Raw genomic sequence first — 27,601 nt, forward strand, 5'->3', positions numbered from 1 at the left:
CATCCATCCAATAAACGATGTAGATTCTCCTTAGCCCACCTCTTGTTGCTAATGTATTTATAGAAACATTTTTAATGTCTTTCATGACAGTAGCCAGATTAAGTTCTAGTTTCTTCCAGTTTTCTCCTTGCATAACTTCAGAACATCCTTGTAGTCCTTGAGTTGCCTATCTCTTCTTCCAAAGATCATAAGCTCTCCTTTTTTTCCTGAGTTCCAGCCAAAGCTCTCTGTTCAGCCAGGCTAGTCTCTCACCAGGTGTGTCAGGAAGTTAAGAGTGAACCATGGCAGTGATACTCTGCTCTCACGGAGAAGACAGACCAGCGAGGAGATGCGTGTAGTACTACTGGTTTTTACTGTTTAAGTAACCACACAGAGGAAGATGACATTTCTGACTCTCACATTAATTTCATGTGGCATCTAACAGGATATTTAATACTTAGGTGGTGTAAAGAGTGAAGGTCAGACCATACTGGGATGAAAAGCTCATGTTTCTATTACTACAGGAAAATACTGTCAGTTAGCACAGGCATTTCAGGACTAACCACTAGCACTGGTGATGTTAAACATATGCTTCCTCTAACACAAGGAACTTGCTGGATGAACTGTGAAGCACACAGAATTTTTATTCTGTTTATATATCTTTAGACAGCCACATGCAGGTGTGTGTCTGCAGGAAAGCTGGCCAGTAGGAGCAGGTAACTACTGTTCATCCAGTCTGCCCTGAGGGAAGAAGGTAGCCCAGAATAGGCAGCAGGAGTATCGTATACTCCAGACACTTTTTCTTTCATGCCAACAGCTACTCGATGGGTGTGTTTAAGCAGGCTGTACCTCTCCGTAGCCTCAAGAGTGGTGACTGCTGAGTGTAGGATTTAAAATAATTTCTAGCTTTCTTCAGGCATAGCTAAAATCTGTGCAGTTTTGGTTTGGGTTTTTTTTGTGTGATTTTATATGGTTGGTTTGGGGGTTTGGTTTGGTTTGGTGTTTTTTTCTGATTGTGTAGATGTTTAAAAAAATGATTCTCGAGAGGACATGATCCTGGAAAACTTTTCTAGGGGATTTTGGTGATCCTTGCAGAAGTGAAGGGATTCAGCATAGCAAACACCCAGAGGAAGACAGCAGGCTGTACTTCCATTGTAGGCATTGCTCTCTCTACTCTGTTGGAGCTTGCATGTACTGCTATGGAAATAAATGAGATGGATCCTCTGTTCCCCAATTGCACTTACCCTTGCTATTCTAAGTGCCTCCCGTAATCTCCAGGGATGTTGAGAAAAACAAGTAGAAAGGTGTGTTGTAATATGTCAGTGAGCTCCAGTGGCGGGTCAGCAACCTGTCAAATGCTTGTCAGCTGGTCACCTCCAGCAGTAGTAACTTACACCAGAGAGCACAGGGCCAAAAGAGGACCTCACTTGTGAACACCAGGAATGCTTTGGGGCTTGGGGATAGATAAGGTATGGATGTGAAGAAATTAACTTTCTGAAAGGGTCTGTTCTGTGTAGGATAAAAACAATAACAACAACAACAACAACAACAACAAAAAATAGTCAGCACCTTCCTGGAATCCACGATGGGCAGGAAAGCTGCATCCCTGAAAGCCAGTGACATAGGAAAGAGCACTTACCAGGGTAATTTCTTGAGCTGAACAGAATGTGAATACTATATTAGGCCAAAACCTTAGATTTTTAGTGTTTGGGAAAGCCTACTGGAAACTAAAGTAGATAAGAGCACAAGCAATCAAGACCTAGCCCTTTCCTAATGATGACAGAGACTTCTAATCAGAGCCTGTAATGACAGGACAAGGGACACTGGTTTTAAACTGCAAGATGATAAATTTAGAAATTTTTTTTATTTATTTTTTTTTATGATGAAGGTAGTGAGACACTGAAACAGGTTGTCCAAAGAAATTGTGGATGCCCCATGCCTGGAAGTGTTGAAGGCCAGGTTGGAGGGGACTTTGAGCAACCTGGTCTAGTGGAAGGTGTTCCCTGCCTGTGGCAGGGGGGTTGAAAGGGTTGGAACTAGATGATCTTTAAAGGTCTCTTCCAGCACAAACCATTCTGTGATTCTATCTGCCGCCCAAACCAGGTCTTCACTGACAGTGGAAGGTAGAAACAGGAGTTTATAGGTTTTAACTGTTGATCCACTAGTGATATGAGCAAAGGAAAAGAAAGGCAGACTTCCTAAGAAGTCTTGTGACACGTAAGACAACCCTCTGTGGTTTCAGGATTGAAATGGTTGGAGAGGGAACTGTACCCATGTGCTTCAAAATAGAAATCTTCAGTCACGAGGCAGGGTGATCTCAGAGGAAAACTATGACAGGAGGAAGCTAAGTAGCTGTTCCGCTTGGCTACGTGGATCGGTCCTGGATAAGTTTCCCTATTGATCAGACCTTTTTATTGGGGTCAGACATTGCTAAGCAGGTTGTGCTTGTTTCTGCAGTCTTTAAACATTGTGTGAGTTAAAGAAAGGCAAGGCTTGGTTACTGACTGAGTGAGCAGAGGCAAGCAGGGGCAGCATGCATTCTGGGAGGTGTAGGAACAGAGTTTTTGCTGGACCTTCAGGTGACTTTTAGACAAGGTGGGCTCAGACAGACTGTGCATGTAAAGCATACATAAACTCATCTGGGAGTCAGCTGAGCATCTTCCTTTCATCAGCCATGAATTTAACATTATGGAGTCCATCGATAACATTGTCAAGTGTCTGGTCAGATGATATGGTGAAATAGTAAGAAGTGATCAAACAAAAAATTTAACCATCTTTCCAAAGCACAGAATCTGCTACTGGTCAACTACCAAATCTCTAGTCCCACTGTGCATGGAGTAGTGAGAGACACTCAAATGCTTTTCATAATGCTCAGAGTTCAGGTTATGGACAGTGAATTTCATAAGTGATCATTGTTTCTGCCCTTCTGTCACTGCTGAAATGAATTTCAGCACATCAGACACAGGCATCTCTCATTCTTAGTCTACATGGTGGAGGAACTATATGAAAGAACTTCTTCCTGGAGATACTGCTGAGGTCAAAAAGGGAGACTTGGATGGCTTGAGAAGTGACTGCAAGTTCACAGGAGGCTGCCCAGATGACTGTGCTGTCCAAGCCACCTCTACATTAACCACAGACAAATTCAACCTCATGCTGTCAGGCATGGAGCTCAGAATGGCCAGCTTGCCTGCCATTGCACAGAGGGATGACCTGATCCAGATGACTGTGCCTTGTCCTACAAGAGGCAGGCACCATCAGACTGTGGGTACAGGACCTCGTTGTCACTGGCACAGCAGCATTATCTGGCAGCTTTGCGTGTCTCACCTGTTGCAGGAGCAATGCTACACACCTGCAGCATCTGCTGCACGTGGGACAGCCTGTGTTGCTCACACAGGAGTTGGACTTGGGTCTGGCAGAAGAGAGAGAGAGAGAGAGGAGGAAATATACCCTTACCCCTCTGGCCACCCAAAATAGACAATTCTTTTTTTCATAGAACAGAAAAGCACCAAAGTGTTTCTGGTGGGTTTTTTTGGTGGTTTTTGTTGTGTTGTGGTTTTTGTTTGGTTAGGGTTTTTTTGGTGTTTGTTTGGTTTGGTTTTTTGTCGTTTTGTGTCTTAGTGTTGTTTTTTTTCCTGGTGATGGTTTTTTTCCTGTAATGCCATGTCAGAAGAGGACAGTCTGCTTCAGCACGTACCAAATTACAGCGTTCCAACAGCCTGTGCAGGCCAATTGTGATGGTCACTCTATGACGGCATGCCAGAGAAAGGAATGCAAAAGGGTTGTATGTGTAAGCCATGCAAATCTGAGTACTACTGAAGCTAAAATTCATTGGTTTCCAGTGCTTCTGCAGGTAGACAAGCACAGCAAGGAGAGAGACCCTGCTTTGTTCTAATTCTTGGAACAAGGAGAGATAGGGAGCAAGAGAAACAAGGCACAACATTACATGACATAATATCAAACTCTAAGTTTTATACAAGGGGTCAGATTTCAAATGTAGGATGTGATCTTATTAAGTGACTCGTCCCTACTACTGACAGGTACCTTAGGATTTTCTTTTCATTTGTAGACCTTGCTAACACACTACCTTAGGAGCTAACCAAAGTGGTACATTCCTGAAAGCGTGACAATTAAAAGAATACTCTGCCTTCCAGAGAAGTGAGCACTAACACAAAAGACTACAAAATGCCTCTGGAAACAATGACAGTTGTTTTGCTATAATGAAATTTGTGAAGGAAATTGGGAATGATTACTTGACATTTGTGCGTGTGATGTATGTGTGTAGATACTAATTAGCTGATCTTCCTCCAGTCTTCAGTAATAATTTGTTTCCATCTAGTAGCATCAATTTTAGTGTGATTGAACATGTGGTGATTTTGCCCATTTTATGACTGGGAAGTTCCACCTAATTTGTAAACAGAATTTAAGGAAAACAGTTAAACACAAACAAACCAGGTTTGCTCTATTGACTTTTGTCTTGGGATCGAGGGGAAGGAAGGAAAGAAGTGGGGAAAGAACAGCTTTACTTTTCTTCTATTATTTCCCCCTCCCATGGGGGGCGGAGTTCTTCTTTCCGAATTGTTAATCAAAGAAAAATGTTCAGTGGGGACCGCAGTTCCATGACAGAACAGACCAGGAAATGGAGTAAGCAAGTGGTCTGCTTATGTCACAGGCTTTCATGGCCACTAGCTAGAAAAAACAGCATCTAGAAAATTACAAAAATGAAAAGGATTATGTTGGATAAAAAAAATACAATGTGTGCAAGGGCTAATCTTCTGCCAATCAGATGAGGTATCAGATGAGGTACAAGGAAAATGGTAATGTGATGGAGTTTTGATTTTGTAGGAGTCATCTGCTTCCAGCACTGGAACTGGCCAACCCAGGGCAGCTCACTCAGCCAGCCCTCTGCTGCAGGAGAGATGACCTCTCAGAGCAGGATTTACGTGAGTTGTGACAAAGATGGGTATTATGTGTTCTGTGAGACACTTCTGTAAGAAATTAAGACTATCACTACCAGTGAGAAATTTAGATGGATGATTTTACAATGGAGGGAGCAAAATGAGGATTTCAAAAGCACTGTTACCACTAGAAATTTATCTATCTTAACATTTACTAGAACAAAAAAGTAGGTAGGAAAGGATGAAGACAAACAAATGTGTATTTCTTACTTTTTCTGCCTTTGGTATCAAAGTCAATTTCAAGAGAGAATTAAAAGTGGAAACTAAACCATCACTTTATCTATTCACATTATCACTTCAAGCACATTTAAAAAGCAGCTCTCAGAATGTTCCTGAGGAAAAATCTGTGACTCCATTGGCGCAGAGTTGCAGTCATAATGGAAAAAAATCAGAAAGGCAAACCAAGGCAGTACAGAAATGCTGGCAATGATGGTGATAATTTGTTTCACTTACTCAGAAAAATTGTAGACTTATACCTGCCACACTTGTTTTTCCATAAATTTTAAGTGCAATCAACTAAAATGTGGCTGATAAGTAAGAACATTTGTCAGTTTATGCCCTGTCCACAAGGCAAGCTTAAGACATTGAACTTTCCATCTGTTTCACATCCCTTTAATCTAATCAGACAAACAAAATCTGAATAAAAGTAAATTATGAATAAAACCTGCATATTATTTTCTGGGCTTCTTGGGGATGCAGAATTCATGTTATCCCCTTCCAGCATGAAGTTAGACCTGGTGTGCCTTTGTAGAGCATTGAGCACACAATTCTGTTTCTCACTGCTATAACATGAACATCGAACAATAACTGAAAAGAGACAAATGACAGATTTAAAAAAATGAACCTAGAAATAAATTATATGCATTTTGAAGATACGAAAAAAAAGTCACATTTCTTAGAATACGAAACACTACTGGCTGTACTGCATCAGCATAACAAAGTGATTTCAAGTAAAGATTTGTCTCATTTGCTAACACATTTGTTGTTGATTCTGTCAGCCGAACAGAGTTAACAGGCTGAGTTAACAGAGTTAACTGATGCATACTGCATCTCTCTTTTGATGTGCCATTTTAAGTTTTTTACAGAGCTTATACAGAAGTTTTTAAGTTGTAGAAAATGCGTAAGATGCAAAAATAATTATGATACACTACACTGTTTCTGTTAGAAAGCTTAGAAATTGTATACTCAATACTTACTGAAAGCTGATATTCACCTTAACAGAGTTTACTGATGTGGTAGGTAGAAAGTAATGCTCATCCATAAGAAGTCAGTGCATGGCTACAAATGTGCCAAACATTTCAATATCTAGCAACTCCCCTATGACAGCTTCACTTTCAAAGTTTATTCTTTTAAACAGAAAAAGTCTGAAAGACAGAAAAATCTTTTAAAATGGCTCCAGCAAACTGGGATGTTTTCATTTATGTATCTGTCTGACCAACTAAGGTTATCTCAGATCTTAGTAACAGATTTTACAGGAAAAAAATCTTGCTTATACTCAAACAATCACCAGACAACATTCCCCTTGTATGAAAAAAATATACCTTTAATTTATTTACAAGACTGACCAACTGGATGAAGTGCCTGTACTTCAGATGCACTGCAAGAGCTTTTGTTAGTGAACTATGTCACTATTTATATGTCTGCATTTTCTTGGTATCAGTTATAAAATATACAATCAAATGAATCATGAAAGGGTTGTGAAGAGTGAGACAAAAGGAATGTACACAGCAATTAGAAGAGAAAAATGCAACAAAAATATTTTTATACTCACTGTCGAAAATGTCATTTTACGAAGTGAAAATTGTTTTTTCACTACTTTGTAGATAATATGAATGGACTGATTTTTTGACTTAATATCAACATCTATAGTAAAAGCCAGTATGTCTCAAACTTGCATGCTAGCTAGTAACATCTATAACTTGTAAAAAAGTTTAATATATATTGAATTCTTCTGGGAGCTTTGACGTCACCAAGTAGTGAAACATGTATGACATTAAGATAAGAAAATATAATTTCATTTCTTACCTTTTGGCCAGCCATTTGCAACCGCAAATTAAACAGCTGTTAATATCTTCTGTTATTTTATATCTCCCATAAAAGTGCATGTAGAAAAATTTCACAGAGGTTCTAGGTAGCATACAATTACAAGAGAAAGTCTTGGTTTCTGATACATTCAATTTGCTAAATTTATGCACTAAAATGAACAGATGCAGACATTGTGGTATCAGTTCTTTATCTTTGGTAAAATGGTTTCGATTTATTATAGCCGTATTTGCTCTGATATCCATTTTGAGCATGGTCTGCTATTATTCAAACCAACAGGAAACATTTAAATGGATATAAACAGTATCAGTGTGTTACTTAGTACATTCATGACTTTCTTCATACATTCTTTGAGAATGTTACTACCATATGGGCAAAACGAGCAAATGCTACTACCTATGATTTACTCCTGGCTTAATATAATACTTTTACTAGTTCTTGCCATCAGGAAAAACATTTTGTTTTCCTTTTAAAGGGATCAATATGAGTCTACGAACAATAAATTCTAAAAATCTGAAGTAAAAATATCAAATATTTTGTAATTTCTTACAAATGCTAAAATAGAAAATTACACTGGAACTGACTTAAAATTTGCTACTATGACCCATCTAAGTAAACAACAGAAAAGGACCACAAAGAACATCAATAATTACTCCAAGGTGTTCCAGTGATGGTCTGTAAGCAATCACTGTCTTTACTGTCTTAAAAATCCATGTTTGACTCTCTCTCACCATTTCTATCAGTATTAAAAGAAAAAGAAAGAGAAAACTGGTTTTAAAGCAGCATTCTCCAGTGACAAGTCATACAGCAAATTCACATTGGGTTCTGGGTGGTCTCTGTTACACTTGAACATATTAATGATGCAAACTTGACCATACGAACCTAAGTTATACATACACAGTTATGTCTCCAAATAGCTACTAATTACACTAAAACAATTTGGCAAAGTGAGGGAGTTCAGTATCCCTACACCCAAAATATCCAGACACTGCTGCATTCACACAAAGGAGTTACATTACCACAGCTCATATGTTGGGACCCTGCAACACTGAATTTAATGGTCTTTGTGCATACTTTCTATATATGCAATTCAATACAAGCACACTGGAAACCTTTGGAATCATGATTTTGATAGAAAGTAAGGTCTATAATTTTTCTAAGTTCTTGTTACAGGTCTTTTTGTTGTTGCTGTTACTATTTTACAAACAGGTGATGGGAAGACATTGCATGGATATAGACTTGAGTCTGTTCTGCTGGCTTTACTCAGACGAGCAATCCTCAGTCACTCCAGGCATTATGCCAGACAAAACAGTAAAAGAACTCATAGGGGCAGGATCAAGTTTGTGGTGTCAATATAAAAAAAAATTCACATGGTGTCTGTGCTCAAGTCTCAATTCTTCAACAGTTAATTCTTGATTTTAGAAACAAAACCTGGGTAACAGTCAAAAATGCAAATGACACCATTCTGACCCATTCTCTGACACAGTATTATTACAGTACCTCAACATCATGAAGAACAAAACAAATGTGAAGCTGCAGCTACTGTAGAAGAAAAGTCTAACATTCCAATGATTTCCAATGAACACGGCACTTTCAAATTTAAATTGTTTAGTCGACATTTCAAAATCCAAATTAACAATATTGTTTATAAGGTATAATGAAAAACTGCCCTTGAAGAGCACAACCATTAAAAAAAAATTCTTTATTATTAGAAAGTGATAGAAAAAGAAGATGCAGAAATGGGGAGTGGAGTAATAGTTTCAATACATGTAATTGCACCAGTGAAAATCATGCTCTCAGTGAGTCATTGATAGCTCTGTCACTGATGGTCTTTACCCATGTAGTAAGCCACTTCCCACTGCTGCGGTGCCAACAGAGATGCAACACACACACTGAAATGCAACAAATTTAGTGCCTGAGTGTCCCAGATCCTGAGCACCCTCAGCTGTCGACAGGACCTTCAGTCTAAACCAAAGTGTAATCTTGACAATAATTTAGTGGTCAAAGTCTTAGCAATTTAAGGAGCCTGTCACTTTTTTTGCTTTCTTTGCTTTTTTCAGTATATCACACTTTTTTCTGTTAGGACGCCGGCATCTTTCATCAATGCTCGGTATACATTCATAATGCCATACTTCCTCCATTTTCTCCACAGGATAAACTGCCTCCACATAATGACGGATCAGTCTCAGTCTGATGGGATCAAGCTGTTTTTTATTACAAGCACCTGAATGGTTGTATTGCAGTCTCAGATTCTCTGGAGTAAAGAGTTCAGGAAAGAGCCTTACGAGAAGCCTGGCAGCAAAGTTGCCAACCGACAGGCTCTGCTGCACTATCTCTCTTACCTCCTTATCAGACAGTAAATACAGAGAAGGCACAGGGAAGTCTGGATTAGGAACAACAAGTTCATCAAGTGGTATCTTGCAAAAATCCTTGCTGCTTCTTTCCGGTGGCAGTGGTGGCCCTTCAAATTCTTCTCGAAACCTCTCAGGGTTTATTGCATAGGTGAGAAATTCCCTTCTGTCAGGCCCTGGCACGTGGATTTTCCGTTGCTGTTGGTATGAGCGCCTTTGCTCTGTGTCTCTTCGTCGACACCTCTCGTCAAGCTTCCCAACAAACTCCAATGTCCACACTCTGTCATTCTTTGCTCTGGGGTACAGTATCTGCACATAATGCCGAATTAATTTAATTCTAGTGGGATCGAGCTGTTTCTTGCCTAAAGATCCACTACAGTTGTATTGCTTCCGTAAGTTTTCATGAGTAAATAGTTCAGGAAATAAGAGAACAAGCAATCGAGAGGCAAAGTTGCCTATGGAAAGACTGCTTTCATATATGCTTTTAATCTGTTCTTTATTCAACAGGTAATCTGGGACAGGGACATCAAAATCAGGAGGGGGAAAGTCAAGTTTGTCAAAATCTATGGGTACAAGCCAAATTTTTTTTGACCGCCTGCCAGGTTTTTCATATTCAAAACTGTCTTCCACTTTTATGATTGATACATCATCTGGTAAACTAGAAGAATCGTAACAGTCATCTCTCATCTGATCACATTCACTTCCATCCATATATGTACTTTCAAGCTCATCATTTATGCGCTGAACACACTGCTGCAACCAGGCTTCTTCTTCTTGCACATCTGGAAAGTAAATTTCAGTGTACCTACGGATTATTTGAAGCCGATGAGGATCCAGCAGTTGTTTTCCAGAGTCTCCAAAGCAGCTGTACCTTTCAGCTAATTTTCTATGGTCGAAGAGTTCTGGAAACAGTCTGTGTAACAAAAAAACAGAAAATTCCCCTGGTGAAGAAGCTTCATCTAAAAATTCATTGAGATCCTGAGCATCCAGCATGTAATCTGAGGCAATTACATTACTCCTGTCCAAGGATAAGGCTTCCTCTTGCTCTTTATCCTCCATAAAATGAGAGGATTCGACCTGCTCAGTCTCATAAAAACTGGATGATTGCACATTCTGCTGACTGTTTTCCATTTCCCTTTGAGCCCAAAATCTATTGAAAAAATCGTTGACTTGAGGCAAACACTCCAACTGCCACACAGCTGTATTCTTCACAGAAGGATAACAAACTTCCACATAGTTACGGATAAGCTGCAGATGAAGAGATTCAAGTTTCCTTTTGTTCAGAAAGCCACATGCACTGCAGCTCCTGCCGAACTCATCGTCACTGAAGAGCTCTGGGAAGAGCTGCACTAGCAACCGGCAAGCCAGGTCTCCGCCTGATGTGCTTTGATCCATGATTTGTTTGAGTTCTGTAGAAGTCAGCTGGTACTCTGGGGGAGGCTTGAAGTCTGCAACGGACTCTGCTGGACTGACTTGCTTTTTAATTCTGCTAACCTCCAGAGACAACAGGTCAACTTTACTGTGAAGTTGAGTCATATTGGTATTGAGGGTGTTAAGTGTGTAAAACATTTTCTGTATCAAAGAATATATATTTGAGTCTGAATCTGCTGTGGCTGCTGTTACAGCAATGGCTGTGGCCGAGTCTCTTTTGCGTTGGTCGTTCAAAGTCCGAATTTGTGAGGGACTGCTGGGGTTGATTTTTTCAAACAACTCATAAGAAGCAAACTGCTCAGTTCCTGGTGGGTTCTTCTTCTCTGTGATTTTGTGTGAGATGCCATAGAGAGGTTTTTTATAAGATGGAGTGATTATGTCACTGAAAGATTCTTCTTCAGAGAGCCATGTTACATTAGAATTCTTGTTCTTGTTTGGCTGCTCTGCATTTACCTGAGTGGGTGAGCCAGTATCTCTGTTCCTCATGTTTGAAAGGGAGCCCTTCAAATGAATAAACACTGTATTAATAAAACTGCCTTAAAAATATTAGCTATAGATATGTGCCCCTTAAGCAGGCACTGTTACATAAATATGCAAAGTCAAACGTTCTCCAGGGGACTTGTGTTAAATAATCAAAATTAGTAACTTCACTAGGAAAAATAAAAATGCAGTAAAGTATTATTCAGGTTTTCTTTTTGGCTCATGGCTTTCTCCATGGAATAGAAATGCAATAATAATTCTTAGTACTCTCAACCCACAGAGCTCTAAATACTCTCCCAAATTACGTATCATTAGGCTTCACCTTGCATATGAGGACCTTGGGCTGTAGAGAATTTGGGTGGCAACAAGTCAGCAACAGAGCCAAGAATAGCATCTAGATTTTCTGACTCCTAGTCCTGTGACCTTGCCACTGCCTCCAACAACGGCATTTAATGTTCCAGCACTCTCTTTAGGGTAGCTTTTGAAAATGTCACAAAGGCTATAAAACACAAAAATGATGCTTATTCTCTTCTTTCTGATGTGAAAGGTTTATATAGAGCTTTTTTTAAAAATCTTTATGATGGCGCACAATTCCTAAACAAATTCTAAAAATGACTTAATTTTTGAAAGGTATTCTATTTAAATAATAAAAACTTACAGTGAAAAGTACCTTGGTATTATCTTTTTGAAACAGAAGCCTAATATTTCCTTATTTCTGAAATGCAGGGAATTTTAGACTTATGGGTTTATAATTTTCTAAATTATTTACATAAAAACAGTAATGAGCTCTTAAAGAATTAATGTTCTCAATAATTTGTAATTCTTCCTCATTGCTTGAAATGCCAAACATTTTCATCATCTCACAGCAAATACGCAGGGCTTGGGTGTCTGGTTTTGGGGTTTTTTTTCCAAACATATAGATATTGCAAATAATTCTTAGGAAGTTAAGCAGATACAACAGAATCAAAATCCAACATACATAATTCAAACATGAGAAAACACTCCCATATTTTAGAGATGACTGTACTGAAACATTTTTCTTGGCTTGTTCTACAGAACATTAATTAGCTAAAAAACTACAGAATTTGCGTTCAAGTATTAAAACAGATGAAACACAGACTTGAGGTCTGAGCTGAGCCACAAGAAATTTGAAATTCCAGTGAAGACCCCACTATGTCCTACAGTGAGGAACTTGAATTATGGTTTCTTTCTGAAAAAAACAGACTGTAACTCATGAAATCAACGTGGTCCCTATGTGTACTCCCACTTGGCATCTACTTACTGCAGTGATAAATTGAATCTAATTACTTTTTAATTTCTAATGCAATGTATAGTTAAAAGAGGCTCAGAAAGAACAAGCTGGTTTCTACTCCAAGTTTAGAAACCAGCACTCAGTTAAATTGAAGCTATGTTTCCAAGTTCTGCTCTCACTCACATCATACAACCCTACATATGAAACCTTGTATTTTCACATCCAAAGCTGTGTGGATGAAGAGATGATCAAATGAAAGCGTAATGCAAAGGCGATACATTTAGAAGACTGTCCCACTTGTAGTAAAGCACATTTGCTATGAGGACAGCGAGGAACCAGAGGCCTGTAACACCACCAATTGTTAAAGGGTGGCTTTTACTCCAGAGTGGTATGATACACCCTAATTAAATCAGCTCTTTGTGACTTGTAAAATACCATAACACAGACGAAATTGTGAGCAAACTGAGATCCACATTGCTCCCACCTAACTGTAGGCTCCTATGCTGGGACTGAAGTTATCACACACCACCTATACTTGTCAGCGGAAAAACAGTGGTATTTCTGGATGGTAACAGAGCTCCATCATATAGACATCACCTGAGAGCAGGCCACGATAATGTCCACTGACAAACACAGTACTGCTTCCCAGTCAGACACCCAAACTGAATTACAAATTATTTTACTGTTTTAGATCAAAAGTACAAACCAAAATATTTCTTACACAATGAGACCTGCTACCTAAGTAGCTAGTTCTTCCACTAACACTCCTGTTAACAGAGAATTTCCCAAATATTCCTTCACATACAGCGTATGACTCATTCAATTCCTTTTCTAATAAACAGCTTGCCATGGGCCATCAGGTGTCTGTCAGTTCTCATCTAACCTCCTGCTGTTTATTTTCTCTAATTAATTACATAATAAAACTTGGCATTGTGGGGGTAACTTCTATTAATGCACACCTCACTCACATGCAACGTCGGGGCAAAGCAATATTAGAATGTGTATTAAAAAACACAAGTTTATTATCTGAAGTATCTTACTGCGCTTTGACGGTGAGACTGTGAAAGTTTGCATTCTCAGTTTTGGACATGATGCTCTGGAGCTCATGCAAAGAACTACAGCAGATCTCTGCTGCAATGGCAGCAGAACTTCTGCCCTTTCACTGATGCAGCTCACAGTGCCTGGCTTGAGTGCTGGGACAGATTTGGTTATCTACATTTCAGAAACACATAGTCAGTGTTCGGCTAACAGATAACAAAACGTTTGGGCCTGTATTTAAGGATTGTTTAATTCAGATGCATTCTTATTTTCCTTCCTTTTGCTTTTAATTATCTTGTCTATAGTTTCCATCTGGGAACAGCACTATCCACACCATAAATACATAGCTGTTTGTAAATTCTCCAATTAAACTAGTATTTAATATTTTTAATTAGTTTTTTGTAACACTGATCTGTAAACACCCCTGTGTTTCAGATAATACTACTCCCATTTAAGATGATCAGCTCTCATGTACCATCAAAAAAGAAGCAAAGATATTGCTCTATGAGACTCAATGTACACAAGATAGTGCTGCTTTTTATACTACAATTACACAGTAAGTTTTTATGTTCTAAATATTCTTTGAACATTTGCAAAATGCAGTATTTTGGAAAACAACAACCAATACAAGAAATTGTGAAATAGTCTCTTGCACTCTTTCTCAGAGTCCTAATCCAAGTTTTAAAAGTTGCTTAGTTATTGTTCTGTTCAGTGCTCAAGTCCAGCTAATTTATGACCTTTAATATGCCTAATAAACCAAGTCCAAATATCTGGAAGAATACAGCACATAATATTCTAGCATATAAGTAAAGAATAAAAAATATATGAGCAAGAAACTTAGAAAAATTTTATCAAACACATGAGAACTTCAAAAAGTCTTGCCCATAAATTTTTTAAACCTACAATCTTCCAACTTTTTTTTTTTTAAAGAAAATCAGGGGAAATTAATTTCTGGTTATACAGTGGCATTCAGAATTAAAAAAAAAAAAGAAATGTCTTCAGATAGAAAGTAATTCAGTAATATGATCAGCAGCCCAATAAAAAGTACAGCTCTGTTTATATTATACATAGATGCCTATGCAATGTGTGGTAAAAATATACTACGAGCACAACATTCTTGAAAACAATTAAGATTTTGTCTGCTGTTTAAATAGAAATAGTTAATGAAGTCATCAATTAAAACGAAATATTGGTACTAAAAAAGCAATTAACTTAAAAAATGCTGTTAAGATTCAGGACTATTTCTGGTTGGTTATTTAACTAAACATGCTGATTCACTGGGGTCAGCCAAGAATGAATTTTCATCGTTATTGCTGGGTCAACTGCTGATATTATAAGTCCAAAGTTATAATTCATTTAAAATTAAATTTAAAAATTTATTAATGGCAAAGAGGAAACAGTAAAATACAAAGCACGCACAGTTCAGAGACCATTATAAAGCTCTTTTAAGAATTTGAATGTAAGGAAACAATTGTAAAAAGAAAAAGAGAAAGGAAAAGAAAGAAACCGTGTAATAAGATTAAAATCTACCTACCACAGGCATTCAGGGAAAAAAACAGCCCTGAGAAGTCAGAGAGATGACAGTCAAGAAAAAGAAATACAGAGAGCTATGGCTAGAAAGGAGACATGAAATGCGCAAATACAACTGGCTAGGTAGCAGAACAGCAGAAAAGGATATGTGCGTTAGAGTAGGTCACAAACTAAATATAACCCAGGGCCTGAAGTTATTCAAAAGAGGATGAATTTGAATCTAGGTTATTTTAATAAAGTGCTGAGTGTGAAAAACAGGAGGTCATTATACTGCTCTAGAGGGTGTCAGGAGAGATATGACTATGTAACACTGGACACCACTCTTTCAGGACTCTCAAAAGAAGCAACAAAAATATAAAGTGACTCCTGAAGAAGAGCTGAAAAAAGAGAATTTTAGTCTTGGGAAGGAAGGGCTGACTCTTCTGGGAACAGATGATCACTGCTCCCTCTACTAAAAAGAACAAGGACAAAAAGAAACTTGCTCAGTTTCGGCAAAGATTAATTAAAATCTCCCATTGCTAAAAGGGTGAAACACTAGATCAGGATAACAGAAGAGATTGGGCATCTCCTTCACAGCTAGAAAAACATTTGGATTACCACAAGTGGGAAGCTGCACTAGAAGTTGTAATACATTCCACTCTTGATAGGCTGAAGTCTTCTGCATCCCTGCATTTTTACCTTTCAAATAATACGCAAATTTATACTTGTCTCACTGACATTAAATTCGTGTCACAGAAGGAAGAATTACAGCCCTGATTCTATCACTGAGGATCCAGCTGAAGGTCTGTGTGACATGAGAAGGACTGTAATCAGAGTCATGCCCAGTTACTCCAAATCACTGCCTGCTCCTACGTTCTCTGACGAACAACAAAAACATACTTCACATGAATGAATTACCCTGTAACTGTATTTCACAAATATGATTGCTCCCATGTTATCTTAAGCCAGTTTGCACCAGACGTGTACAAACTGACTTAAGATTAGCCACATTTGCATCAAATTCATTATCAATGCAAATCTAGTTAAAAGACTTGCACTGTACTTATAGCGGCAATGAATTTAGCCTAAGAAATATGAACCGAAAAGTCACAGTGATGTATAGAGAAGTCACCTCTTGCGTAAAGCGTCTTTTCTTCACACTGGGTAAGGCATCTGGCTGGCCTCCTGAACCATCACAACCAACTGAGGTCTGTTTCCGTTTGTTGGAATCCTGCAGGCAAGTAACTGCGCCATCCAGTGAGTGTTTCTCAGCAGATCTGGATGCTACTGAGCAGTCTAGAGCTTCATCTTCGTTTTCTTTTTCTACTTTCACATTTTTTTTAGGAATTTTTACTGGAAAAAGAGAAGGTTTAGAAAGATAAAGCACCCTCTCCAGAAAACCATGACATCCTTAATGCAATCTTTTGGGGTTTGCTTCTTCTTATGAAAATGTGTTTTGAAGAGCATCATCATTTTTTATGACTTCTATGATAAGTGTATGTCGAGATCACCCCAAAGTCAAATCATTGACTTTTCCAGTAAATGACAGTTTCTTCCCTAAAGAAGAATCTAACGCATAAAGGATGTAGAGTAGAAAATATAATGAGTAACAAAGATAATGGTGCATTTTAGATAGCTTTTTAAGAACCATTAATTTGTCTTGATCCAAATTCATTCTTTATCAGATGATAAAGGCTTTAATTCAACAAGAGTTTTTGCCTGATCAAAAATGACACCAAGTGTAATATCTTACCTTCATCATCATCAGCGATTTCAGCTGAATTCATCTTCTATCTCACTAAAAAACAAAACAAAAATATGAAAATAAATATCAGCATCTTCTGGGATTAGAAAATACCTACCTCTGTTCTTATAATTACTTTTCATCTAGAGGCATTGGGCATTAACAGCCCACAGATAATTTCCAGTCTTTCCAGTCTGTATTTTTGTAACAACTAGCTATTTTCAGTAAATTTCATGGCCATCGACGGACCTGTCAACATGCAAACTACATTGCAGACAACAGACAGCAGTTAGGAAAATATTTAAAACTCTGTTTATTTTTCTGCTACGGAGAAAAGTGTAAATCATTCTAACCTTCTCTATAAAGTATCTTGGCAGTATATAAATGGAAGTTAACTGTATTAAACTCTCCACCCTGTACAAAGTCTCTACTTATTACAGTCAAATGTTTTCATATTGTCATTGTGGGAGACACAAAGTCATCATAAAAAGAAAACTCATCATAAACTGTAATATACATACTGGAGTAACTTTTCATTTAAAAATCTTTGATCTTTTGATATGGATTGCATCAATTCAAGCAGAATAATGCAGATGAATCTACAGTGAGTCCTTTTTTCCTATCAGCCTCCAAAAAATATAAATATTTCTTGTGAGGAAAAACAATACGTACTATGCTAGCATGATTTTAGCGTTACTTCTCATGTGAAAAACTCTGTATTTACAGCTCTGTTGTAAACACCTGTATTTCTGAAAAACAGTAAACAGCTGTATTTCTGTTTACTTGAAAACTAATTTTGCAAGTTACTCAGCTACACACATCAATCTCTGAACACGTTCCTGAAAGATATTCTAAATCTCTAGAGATCTACAACGCAAACAACTTAATCAGATCTCACTGACCCTTACAGGGCATGCAGATGCAAACTGACACTCTCAACTGGTAAACTGGTGACTGGTGAACGGTCACGCTCCGCTCATGTTCATCTACACAGAGTGTTATGTTTACTTGGCCCCACAATATTATTACTTTACAAGTGCAAGTGAATAAAACCAGTCAATCAAAAGTGTACATACAGCCCAGGACTGGGAATTATAATGAAATTTAAAAGAGAGATGGGGAGAAAAAGAGAATCTGTCATGGAAGGAAGAAAAGTCTGTACGCTCTCCTGAATAATGTTAAATAACAATTTTTTTTTAAAATCTCAAGATACTGTTAAAAACCTCCATAAACACTTGAATGCTGTGTAGATATGAATTTTAATTTGTCAGCAATTGATGGCTGTAATGGCAAGTATGAGGTCCCATTTTGGATTAGGTTTTGTATGATTGCACTACAATGGGTAGCACCCACACAAAAGATGTATAGAGTTACAAAATTAGCTCATAGTGGGCCACCCTAGAAGCCAAAATACTCTTTGATGTGCTGATCTTCCACAGGGCCCCTATATACAGCCTTGTAAAGGGCATCCTCGAGGGGATAACAAGTAATTGTCTTCATCATCATGTATAAAAATAAGTCTCTCTCAGTTGGACACAGAGCTACTACAAACCCCTCAGACACCTATTCCTTTTACCACCATAATTCCCTATTTCACAATTTGCATTTATTAATTGATCTGTATACAAATTATGCCAGCTTAACAGCACAATAATCACATCACTTAAACTTTTGCAAACCCTGTAGAGACATAACAGCATGAAACTTAAGTGGCCCACACCAACTTCTAAACCACCTGATAAGCACTGGTATGGGTTAATACCAAGTCTTACTAACTGAACAATATTTATGAATTTAAACACAGCCACTACAGCTCTTTATGAAAAATCCTACAACAGTGTACTTCGTACAGCATCATAAGAAAGCTATGCTGGACCTTAAGAAAAGCACAAAGTACTAACTGCTCATATTTTGTCCTGATATCCTAGACACACATTGATATTCAGCATCTAGACCTTTCTTGCACTTTTTCATCCTGCACTAGGCTTAGCTCTGAGGGCTGTGGTACAAGACCAACATGTGCCAGTACTCAAGGAGTGTGACACATAGTCTTTTGGTGAGGGCCTGAGGTGACAGTAAGCAAATCTGCTGATACCACTAAAGAATATTCTATAATGGAAATCTAAATGGTTTTCCAGATAATCCTAGGCTGATGTGTCTAACACTAAAAAATGTTAAACACAGAGCAAGAAGGGCTACAAAGGTAGCAGTGGGTAGAATAACATAAAATATTTAGGAGGGTATATTTGGAATTATATTTTCTTTCTGACTTCTGCTATTATTGCTATTCAAATAGGAAGAATGTTTAAGGAGAATTCCTCTCAGAGAATACAATCAAACTGGAAGAAGAGAAATGAAGATCTGAAAAGCTACTCTACAGAACTGGAAAAAAAGTTAAAACTAAAGCATATACCCTGGTTAACAGTTAACTTTCTGAAGGAGGCACCATCAGGAAGATCGAAGCTATCCTGAACTCAGGTCAAATAACATTAAGTCAAAACATTGTTTCACAAATGTGAAACACAGTGTTATTACTTTTTTTTTTAATTTGAAAACTGCCAGAATACAATTAAAGCAAACAGTCAAAATCAGTATCAGAACCAATGAGGCCTAGAAAGATGGTGTTTCATACCTGAACTCTTTGGTGCCAAAAAAAGCACAAGCTCCAACTTTTTCCCTTTTAGGAGCCCTAATAATACCTGTCTCCTTATCTAGTTTCCTGTCTTCTTTGTGAGATTTGTAAGAACTCAGGTATTATGAGAAAATAAAGCACATATAACAGCCTCTGTCAAGAGACAGGATTCAACTGCCTCTTGGATCTCCTACCTCACAGCCCCACCTGCTCCTTCAATCAACCATGGGTGCCCACCTTAACCTTAACCTTTTCGATAAACTGCAAAAAAAAAACAAACCCTCACTTTTTTTTTTTGTTACTTTCCTTGTAATTCAGAGAGGCACAGGGTAAGGCAAGCAATCAGGTCCAGCTCAGGAGTATGCAAAAGGTTTGGGATGGAAAGGAAGAATTAAAATCTCTCCATATACCAGCAAGCCACTGGCTTGACTCAACCATTTCATCACAGAATAACAGCATATTCTGAGTTGGAAGGGCCCCACAAGGATCATTGAGTCCAGCTCTCAAGTGATGGCCCATATAGGGATTGAATCCACAACCTTGGTGTTATTAGCACCAGGCACTAACCAACTGAACCAATCTCACGGCCAACGAAACCTTACTTATCATACCACCATCTTGCTTCAAATTTGGGTCGCCAGTGAGTAGTGAAGGGACACAGAGATATCAACAGAGCAATTGCTTCCATAGGAAATTAGGGTTTATGAGAAGAGGGAAAGTCTGAGTCTGTGCCTGAGCATGTCCATGCATGTATGCCTGTCTGTGTAAGGTTAACAATAATTTTGTTGATTGTTTAAAGTTCACTAAAGATAAAACATTTCAGATTCTTTAAAATACTTTCTGCTATGCATCAGTACTTATGAATAATAATTATTGTCTCTTTAAAAGAGGTAGCAGTGTAAAACCTGTTTTGAGGTAGCACTGTGGCCCAGAATAAGCAAAGCTGGAGTAAAAAAAGACCTAAAAGATCTTGGGACAAAGTACTGCAAAAAACAATTGAGTAAGAAATCCATACAGTAAAGCAAACACCTGGCAGTTGTTCCTTGTCATGTTAAGTATACAAAACATATTTCAATCTTTTTTTAAAACAGAAGATAAACATACTTATCACCCTCAGCCTAATAATGACTCAATGCTATCTAGAGGACAGCAGTTAGCTAGTTCTAGGAAAGAGTGAATACTCTGTGCTGAAGTTGGGAGCCCAGGCCTGCAACTGCCAGAGCAACTAGCCTTGGCAGCTTTTTCTTCCTATGATATGGACAGCTGCTGCAGTACGTCCTTTTTTCTGGTGAATTCTCTAGAAGGAGTATTCCAAAACACACCAAACACCTTCAACAGCAATTATATCAACAGCCAGATCCAAGGAGGTAAAGGAGAGTCCCAGCACAGCTTGGCTGTCACTATTCACCAAACTCCCTTCCCAAAAATCCTGCTCTCCACAGATCCTGCTCCCCCTTCTCATCAGATTAGACAACGAACAAGATAGTTCAGTGAAGGGACTTAACCCTCTCTACTTCCATTACTCTTGCTCAGATACATGCCTCTACGCAAAAAACTTACCAGGTTTTGACACTTAACTGCATCGTTGTATCATTTTGGTTAACAACATTCAACAATGAAATGGTATTACCATTATCATTACCATGGTTAACAGAGAAGCTCAAAGCATAGTGCAAAGCTGCAAGTTCCAAAGCATGGAAGAACACATTAAAAATGAGATTTTGGAATGTTTGTGCATTTACTGGTAACTACCATCCTGATGCTGCTTTTGCAAGTAGAGTAAAAATGCGATCCATCTATCAAAAATGTGCCTACCTGAAATATGCATTGAAGCCTTAAGGCACTTAAGATTTAAAGCACTTGGGTACAAAAGACTTTATGATAAGGGACCAAACTCCAACTCATACTGTAACTGTATTTCAGTCTCATATAATTTAGTATAATGCATATTGGTACTTAAATATAGCATAGAAGTGTACTTAGTTCTTCATCCATAAACCAAAACTGAATCACAAGCCTAAGTTAAATCATCCCATAATGTGCATTCTCCTCCTCCTGTTTACCACCTAACAATTACCAGTGTGTTGGCCTCAGAGGATGCCTTCCCAACCTGTCTTATGATTATGACCATTGTAAAAGCACAATGCAAAGAGAAAAGATCTCGCTGATAATATAAGATGAAGGCAGTTCTCCGCCTCTGCAATCATTTTTAAAGAAAGCCTGACTGATCACTTTCAAGTCCTGACTTAAAAAACAAACAAAAAAATTCCATCAGAAAAAAATACTGCTGCTCTGCTCTTTCTAACTACAGAAGTAACTTTGAGCTCCCGTATCTAATGTACTAAGTTCTGACAACTGAAAAAAACAGCGTGAAAGCCATGAAGAAAAGTATAAAAATGTACACCTGCTGTATGTGAAAAGCAATTCCAATTTCATAACACTTGTTAATAATCACAAATGCAAATTAATCATTACCTTAACTAATATACTATACTATAATAACAATAATGCTTGTTATCAGTTTTATAGAAGCTTGCTATTTGTAAATTAAATACTTGCATAACATTGCACTGTTCAGTTCACTAATACATGGTAAATGGGTAGATGTTGCTTCTTGGATGCACACCATCCCACTAAATATTTTAGCATCTGCATGTAAGTTGGAAGGAATGTCCCTAATTCTACACTATCGACTGTAAGAATGTTATTAAAAATGCAGGGGTTTAGACATTGTCTATTATGTTTATTCTTTGTAAAGCATCACAGTGGTATGTTGTTTCATATATAAAACTCAGAGGCTTCAATGAAAAGTATTCTACTTGAGTGTTACTTGCTTCTGAAGAGCAAGTTCTTTACATTTCAGACAAATGTTAATACCTACACGTTTGTTAATAACATCAAATATGTGTTTAACAGCATATGTGGAATAAACTGCTCAATTTCCTTGTTTCCAGCATGCAGTAAAAGATACAAGATACACTCCTTAAAGCACAGGTAACTTATGAAATAAATAAATGACAGAAACACCAAAGAAAGCTGATCTTTCAAGGAGATAACACTGGCTAAATTTTACAAGATGTGTACATTGAACTGCTGTTGAACAGCCAAAAGTAGCATCTCTCTTACACAAGCCATCCTGTAACAGGAGTTTATCACAAAATTGCAATGGTATTACACTACGTAATTAGAGTCTGGTTTACCCAGAGCCAATCAAAAGTATTGTACACATATTCATTCTCCGCAAATGAAAATGATCTAGCAGTTAGACACACAGTGGATAGTCAGATGCCTGAAGTCCTGCTCCCTGTCTCTGGGTCTCTGCCTGTATTTCACAAGAAATACTCACTGGATAAACCACACAAAGCAACCAATGCTTCCCAAGGGAAGCCTGCAGTCTTGAAAGCTGGTGTGGTAGGTGGAAGTAGCCCTGTTCCATGTAGCAGGTGAGCAAAGGGCTGCTCGAACTTCCTGGTAATAGTGTGAAATTCTGTTCCTCGTGATGTTTTGGAAGACCGATTCCTACGTAACAGTTTGAAATAATGAGAGGAAGCAACCATTCTCACCACACAGCCCTGCAGTCCCAGAGGCAAAAAGGACTGGAGGTACGTGCCCTTTGCTCAGGCTGCCCAGGAGCTGCCTCCTGTTCAGGGTGCGTGCTCCCTTCCAGGCTGTCTCTTGGAAAGCTCTCCTGCTGGGCTGAGAAGTAAACCTAGAGAACCGTGAGTTCTGGGTTCTCCTCTGGGAGGCAAGTAATCTGCATCTTTTACTTCCTAGCTGTAGCATTGGGTTCAATAATTTCAATATTGCAATTATCCTCAGGGTACATTTGGTTCCTCCAATTTGTAAAAAACAATGCAACTCCAATTCAACTGAATTACACATAAATACCATTCCAAGGCTGACCCAGAAAATGTATTTTTTGGAGGCAATATTTGCCTTTTGTTCAGATACTGGCCAATGACTTGACTTTAAATGTTACACAATTTTGACAAAGCCTAACAAATTTTGAAGAGGCAGAAGACTGAGGAAGTCTGACACCTGAAACCACCTTTATAAAAAAAATCCCAACAAAACAGATAACTGATTTCAAATTGACTATGCATTTTAAAGAAACTGTGAAATATGCATGTTGCCTTGGTTAACTGAACAATGAGCAAAATGCAACTAGACAATATAAATAACACCAAAAGCAGATGCTTTCTATTCTATCCATTTTGAGGTAGTAGGGTGCTGCTACTGAGTGACCCAAGAGTGCAGTTTTTGAGTAAAATTTTTTCTTGATATCTAATACTGACACTTGAATATTAAATACCTTAGAAAACAGCATTCCAACATTACAAACATGTTCTGACTACAAATACATGTATAACAAGTTCTAAAACTAAGAAAAATATTTTTAAAGAACCAGCAGATGTTGTTGGAAGCACTACTCTTATGGACAATAACAATCCCTATATTTTACATAGTTTGAAAACCTCCTTTGCTGCCCTGGGGAATAGGACAGGAAGCCTCAAGCCTCCACGGAAGCCAGCCTGCAACAAGGGCATTATGCCAACAGGACTTAGAGGGCATGTTCTTAATTTGGGTCTTTTAGATTTTGTTGTCTTCAATACTTTCCTCTCTCCTGTTTCATCCTTTGCTTTTATTCTAAAATACTGTGCAGACAATTTAAAATTTCCTCCAAACTGCATTCAACTTTCCTTTCTTTTTATCCACTGGACTTACCTAAGCTATGAAAATACTTAGCAAAGATAAAAATTTTAGTTGGTCCAATGCTGAGTTTGATTTAGTAGGAGAGAAGATGAAAATGTATTAACATACACTGCTAATTATTTATTAGATGTAATCATTCAAGTAAATTCATTATCTGATTGCCAGGTATTGGCCAGAAGCAGGGAAAAGGTTTTTCTTTCCCTGTTTAAATGTCTCTGCCCCAAGGGTCAGGCATACACTGCGTTTATAGGTGGCAGCGACAAACCCTACTTGCACTTCAATCCAAAAAGCTCTGGGACTGCGTCAACGCTATGTGGAAGCCGTCACATGGCTGCTGGCCTGCCGCCGGCTCGCATTCTGCTGGTTCAGAGTTTGTTCCCTTCTATTTACAAAAGGTTGTGTGGACACACCGCAGGGAAAAGTAGGGTAGAGGCAGGGAGTGATCTGGGATGGGACAGCGGGCAATGACCTGGGTAAAGGCAGCGGGCGGTGATGTGGGCAGGGGTTAGTGGGCAACGATGAGGGCAGGGGCAGCGGGAGGTGATCTGGGTGCAGGCAGCGAGGGGCGACCTGAGCAGGGGCAGCGGGAGATGGGCAGCGGGAGACGGGCAGCGGGAGACGGGCAGCGGGAGGTGCTCGGGGCAGGGGCAGCAGTTCCCCCGCATTGCCCTTCCCCGGCCCCCTCAGCGCGTGACCCACCCAGAGTCTACACGAACTCCAGCAGAACCGCCCGCCGGACGCCACGCGACCGGCGGGCCCGTGACGCCAGCCCCGGCTCCCGCGGAGCGCTCGCGCGGCGCCCGGCGGGTCCGTGTCGGGTCCGGGGAGCGGTGCCGGTGCCCGGCGGTGCCCGCGCGGCCGAGGCTCCCCCCTCGCGCGCCGAGGGGCAGTGGAGCGGCCGCCACGTGGGAGCGGCGCGCGCGGCGTCGGTGGCGGCGCGAGGCCCCGCCCGGGGGCGGGCGCTGCGGCGGGGGACGCCCCGCGCGCCCCGCACGCGGCGCGGCCGCGGCCGCTTCCGCGGTCAGACCCACGAGCCCGAGGCGGCGACGGCGGCGGTTGGTGCTTCCGGTCCGAACCCTGCCCGGGCGGATCTATGTGGCCGGCGAGCGGAGGGGGGGCGGGGGGGAATGGGATAAGGTGAGGCTGGAGGTGACGGCGCCGTGACCGTTCCGCTCTGCTCCCCGCTCCCCGTCCTCCCCCTCCCCAGCCCCGCAGATGGAGGCACCCGGGCCGGGCGCGCGCGACTCGCGCCGCCGCCGCCGATCGCAGCTGCGAACAAAGAGCCCCCCGCCCGTCCGCCCCGGCAGCGCGGCCCCGGCCCGCGGGCGGCCGGGGGAGGGGCCGGCCCCGCGCCTCACGCGCCCCCCCCCCCCCGCTCGGCCCCCCTCTCCCCGGTCCTCCCCCACCCGCCGGGGCGGCGCTCCCCGCTCGCCGTGGGGTGCGTGGAGCGGCGCCCGTCCCAGCCAGCAGCGGCAGCGGGACCTACCTTGGCTCTGCGCGGGGCCACGGGAGCCCCGGGGCGGCGGGGGCGGCTGGAGCGGCCGCCGCTGGTGCCCGCGCTTCCCCCCCGCTCTTTGTGTGCGAGGGTCCGCGCGCTGCGCTCTCGCGTGACGTGACGGGACCGTGTGTCATTTCCGCACAAGGACACCGAGCCCCGACCCGCCGCGGCCAGCGCCACCCGCCGCCCCGGGGCAGGGGCAGGGGTGGGAGGGGGGAGAGCGGCCCGCTCCTCCCCCCTCCCCTTGCTCCCCACCCCCCGCCCTCCCCGGCGCTGCCACTGGGAACGCGCGCGGTTCCCACTGGAGTCCTCGCGCGCCCCCGCCCCCGCGCCGCGCGCGCCCCACCGCCCACTCGGCGCCGCGCAGGCAGAGCCCCCGCCGCTGGGGGGGGGCCGCGCGGCCGCTCCGCGACACGCCCTTCCCGCGCCCCCTCGCCCGCACGTGGGGCCGCCACTGCTCGGAGACACGGCCCCGCGTGACGGAACCGAGACCGGACGCGGGGACCGGCAGGGACGGGGCGCGCTCCCCGCCGCCGCGTGGAAAGCGCGCGCTTCCCCCGCTTTCCACCCGGCTCGCGCGGCCGGGCGGCACCTCGCGGTGTCGCGTGGACGCGGCGCGCGCAGAGTCCGGCGGTGGGCCGCGCACGTGCGCGCGCGGGGGAGACGCGAGGCCGCGTGCCCACGGCAGGTGACGGGAGGTGGCGGCGAGCACGTGGCCGCGCGCGGGCACGCGGACTCGCATCGCCCGCGCGTCCCCGGACACCCACGCACCCACGCGCGTCCCGCCACCGCCGGGCTGGGGCAGGAGCGGGGGGATCCGCGTCATCCACAGGCAGCACCAGGCTCCGGTCGGGCCGGCGGAGGGACCCCGCGGCGCTTCCCAAGCCCCCGGCTGCGGGCGCACCGGTGTGGATCCCGTACATCCGTCCCCATGCCGGCTGTCCGCGGGTCACCCCGGGGCAGCCCCGCGGGCGGAGCTGGGGGGACGCGCCGAGGGTCCCACTCACACACCGGCCGTGACACCCGCACGCAGCCCCTGCCCGGACCGGGAGGCTGCGGCCCCTGGAGCTGCCAGCGCTGCCCGGAGCTGGCGGCACCCGTGGGAGCTCTGCCCGCCTGCCTTTGTGTGACCTTAACGAGGGTTTCTCTACTTATCGCCAAGTAGGAAGGGCCGGTGTCTGGTGCCGCTTTAAGCTTAAGCCTGTACTTAAAAAAAAAAAAAAAAGTAAGTTGGTTTAATTCACATCCAAGCTTTTTCCCACGCCAGTTTAACACGAGACCGTTTCCATGCTCCGCGTTTGGGGGGCAGATGGCAGCAGTGATTTATAAAACAGACATCGCATTCTTTTTTAATTAAGTATCCTTGTAGATTTTATCTTCCCTGAAATTGACAGGAGCGCAAAAGACATTACATTAGCCTGCCAAATTATACGTTCCCTTTCTACTTAACAGCTTGTAGAAAACCAAACCATTTCCCACAGATTAGAAAAATAAAAAAAATGTGGGAGAGTGAAATCTGGTTTTGTAACCTATGGCCAGTTATGGCGATTACATTTTTTGGCTATATGTAACATACCTCCGGAACTTGGCAGCTTGGCATGAAATGTTTTACTTGCAAAATGAACTCGGCCAGTGCTGCTGTTCCTAACAAATAGATTAATTTTGCTGTTAACGAAAGTACACAGCCAAGTGCTCTGATTATATTGTAATTGCTTTACTTTTTTTTCCACTAGAGCGACAGAAGTTAAGTCTAAAGATGTGTATAAAAGGTGTTTAATATAAAATAAGCTTCTATGAAGGGTGATGGATTGCATCCAGCATGAAGGATGTATCCGACAGAAGTTACAAGGTAAGTACACACCAGGCAAGCGGCAAGTAAATGTGAAGGTAGAACACATGACCTCTGAGCACTGCTGTGAATGTACCAGATAAATAAATCTTCTGTTTGTTATCTCTGATGCTTTTTTAAAATTAAA

General features: G+C 41.5%; 1 protein-coding gene across 3 annotated transcripts; it reads right to left on the reverse strand.

Moving 5' to 3' along the window:
- Nucleotides 1–6,456: 6,456 nt before the first annotated feature.
- Nucleotides 6,457–25,853, reverse strand: BEND3 (BEN domain containing 3). Of its 3 annotated transcripts, none has more exons than XM_027731759.2 (4): nt 25,614–25,853; nt 16,792–16,836; nt 16,171–16,391; nt 6,457–11,260 (listed from the first exon to the last, which is right to left on the reverse strand). In XM_027731759.2, the coding sequence occupies exons 2-4, from the start codon at nt 16,823–16,825 to the stop codon at nt 8,987–8,989; spliced, it is 2,529 nt and encodes an 842-aa protein (XP_027587560.1). In that variant the 5' UTR covers nt 16,826–16,836; nt 25,614–25,853; the 3' UTR covers nt 6,457–8,986. The 3 variants fall into 3 exon arrangements, with proteins under 3 accessions (XP_027587560.1, XP_027587569.1, XP_027587579.1); XM_027731768.2 differs by lacking the exon at nt 25,614–25,853 and adding an exon at nt 24,827–24,934; XM_027731778.2 differs by lacking the exon at nt 25,614–25,853 and adding an exon at nt 24,398–24,756.
- Nucleotides 25,854–27,601: the final 1,748 nt, after the last annotated feature.

This window comes from Pipra filicauda, unplaced genomic scaffold (assembly GCF_003945595.2).
Source record: "Pipra filicauda isolate LSUMZ 115617 unplaced genomic scaffold, ASM394559v2 scaffold176_size3548034_pilon, whole genome shotgun sequence".
NCBI classification, from domain to species: Eukaryota; Metazoa; Chordata; class Aves; order Passeriformes; family Pipridae; genus Pipra; species Pipra filicauda.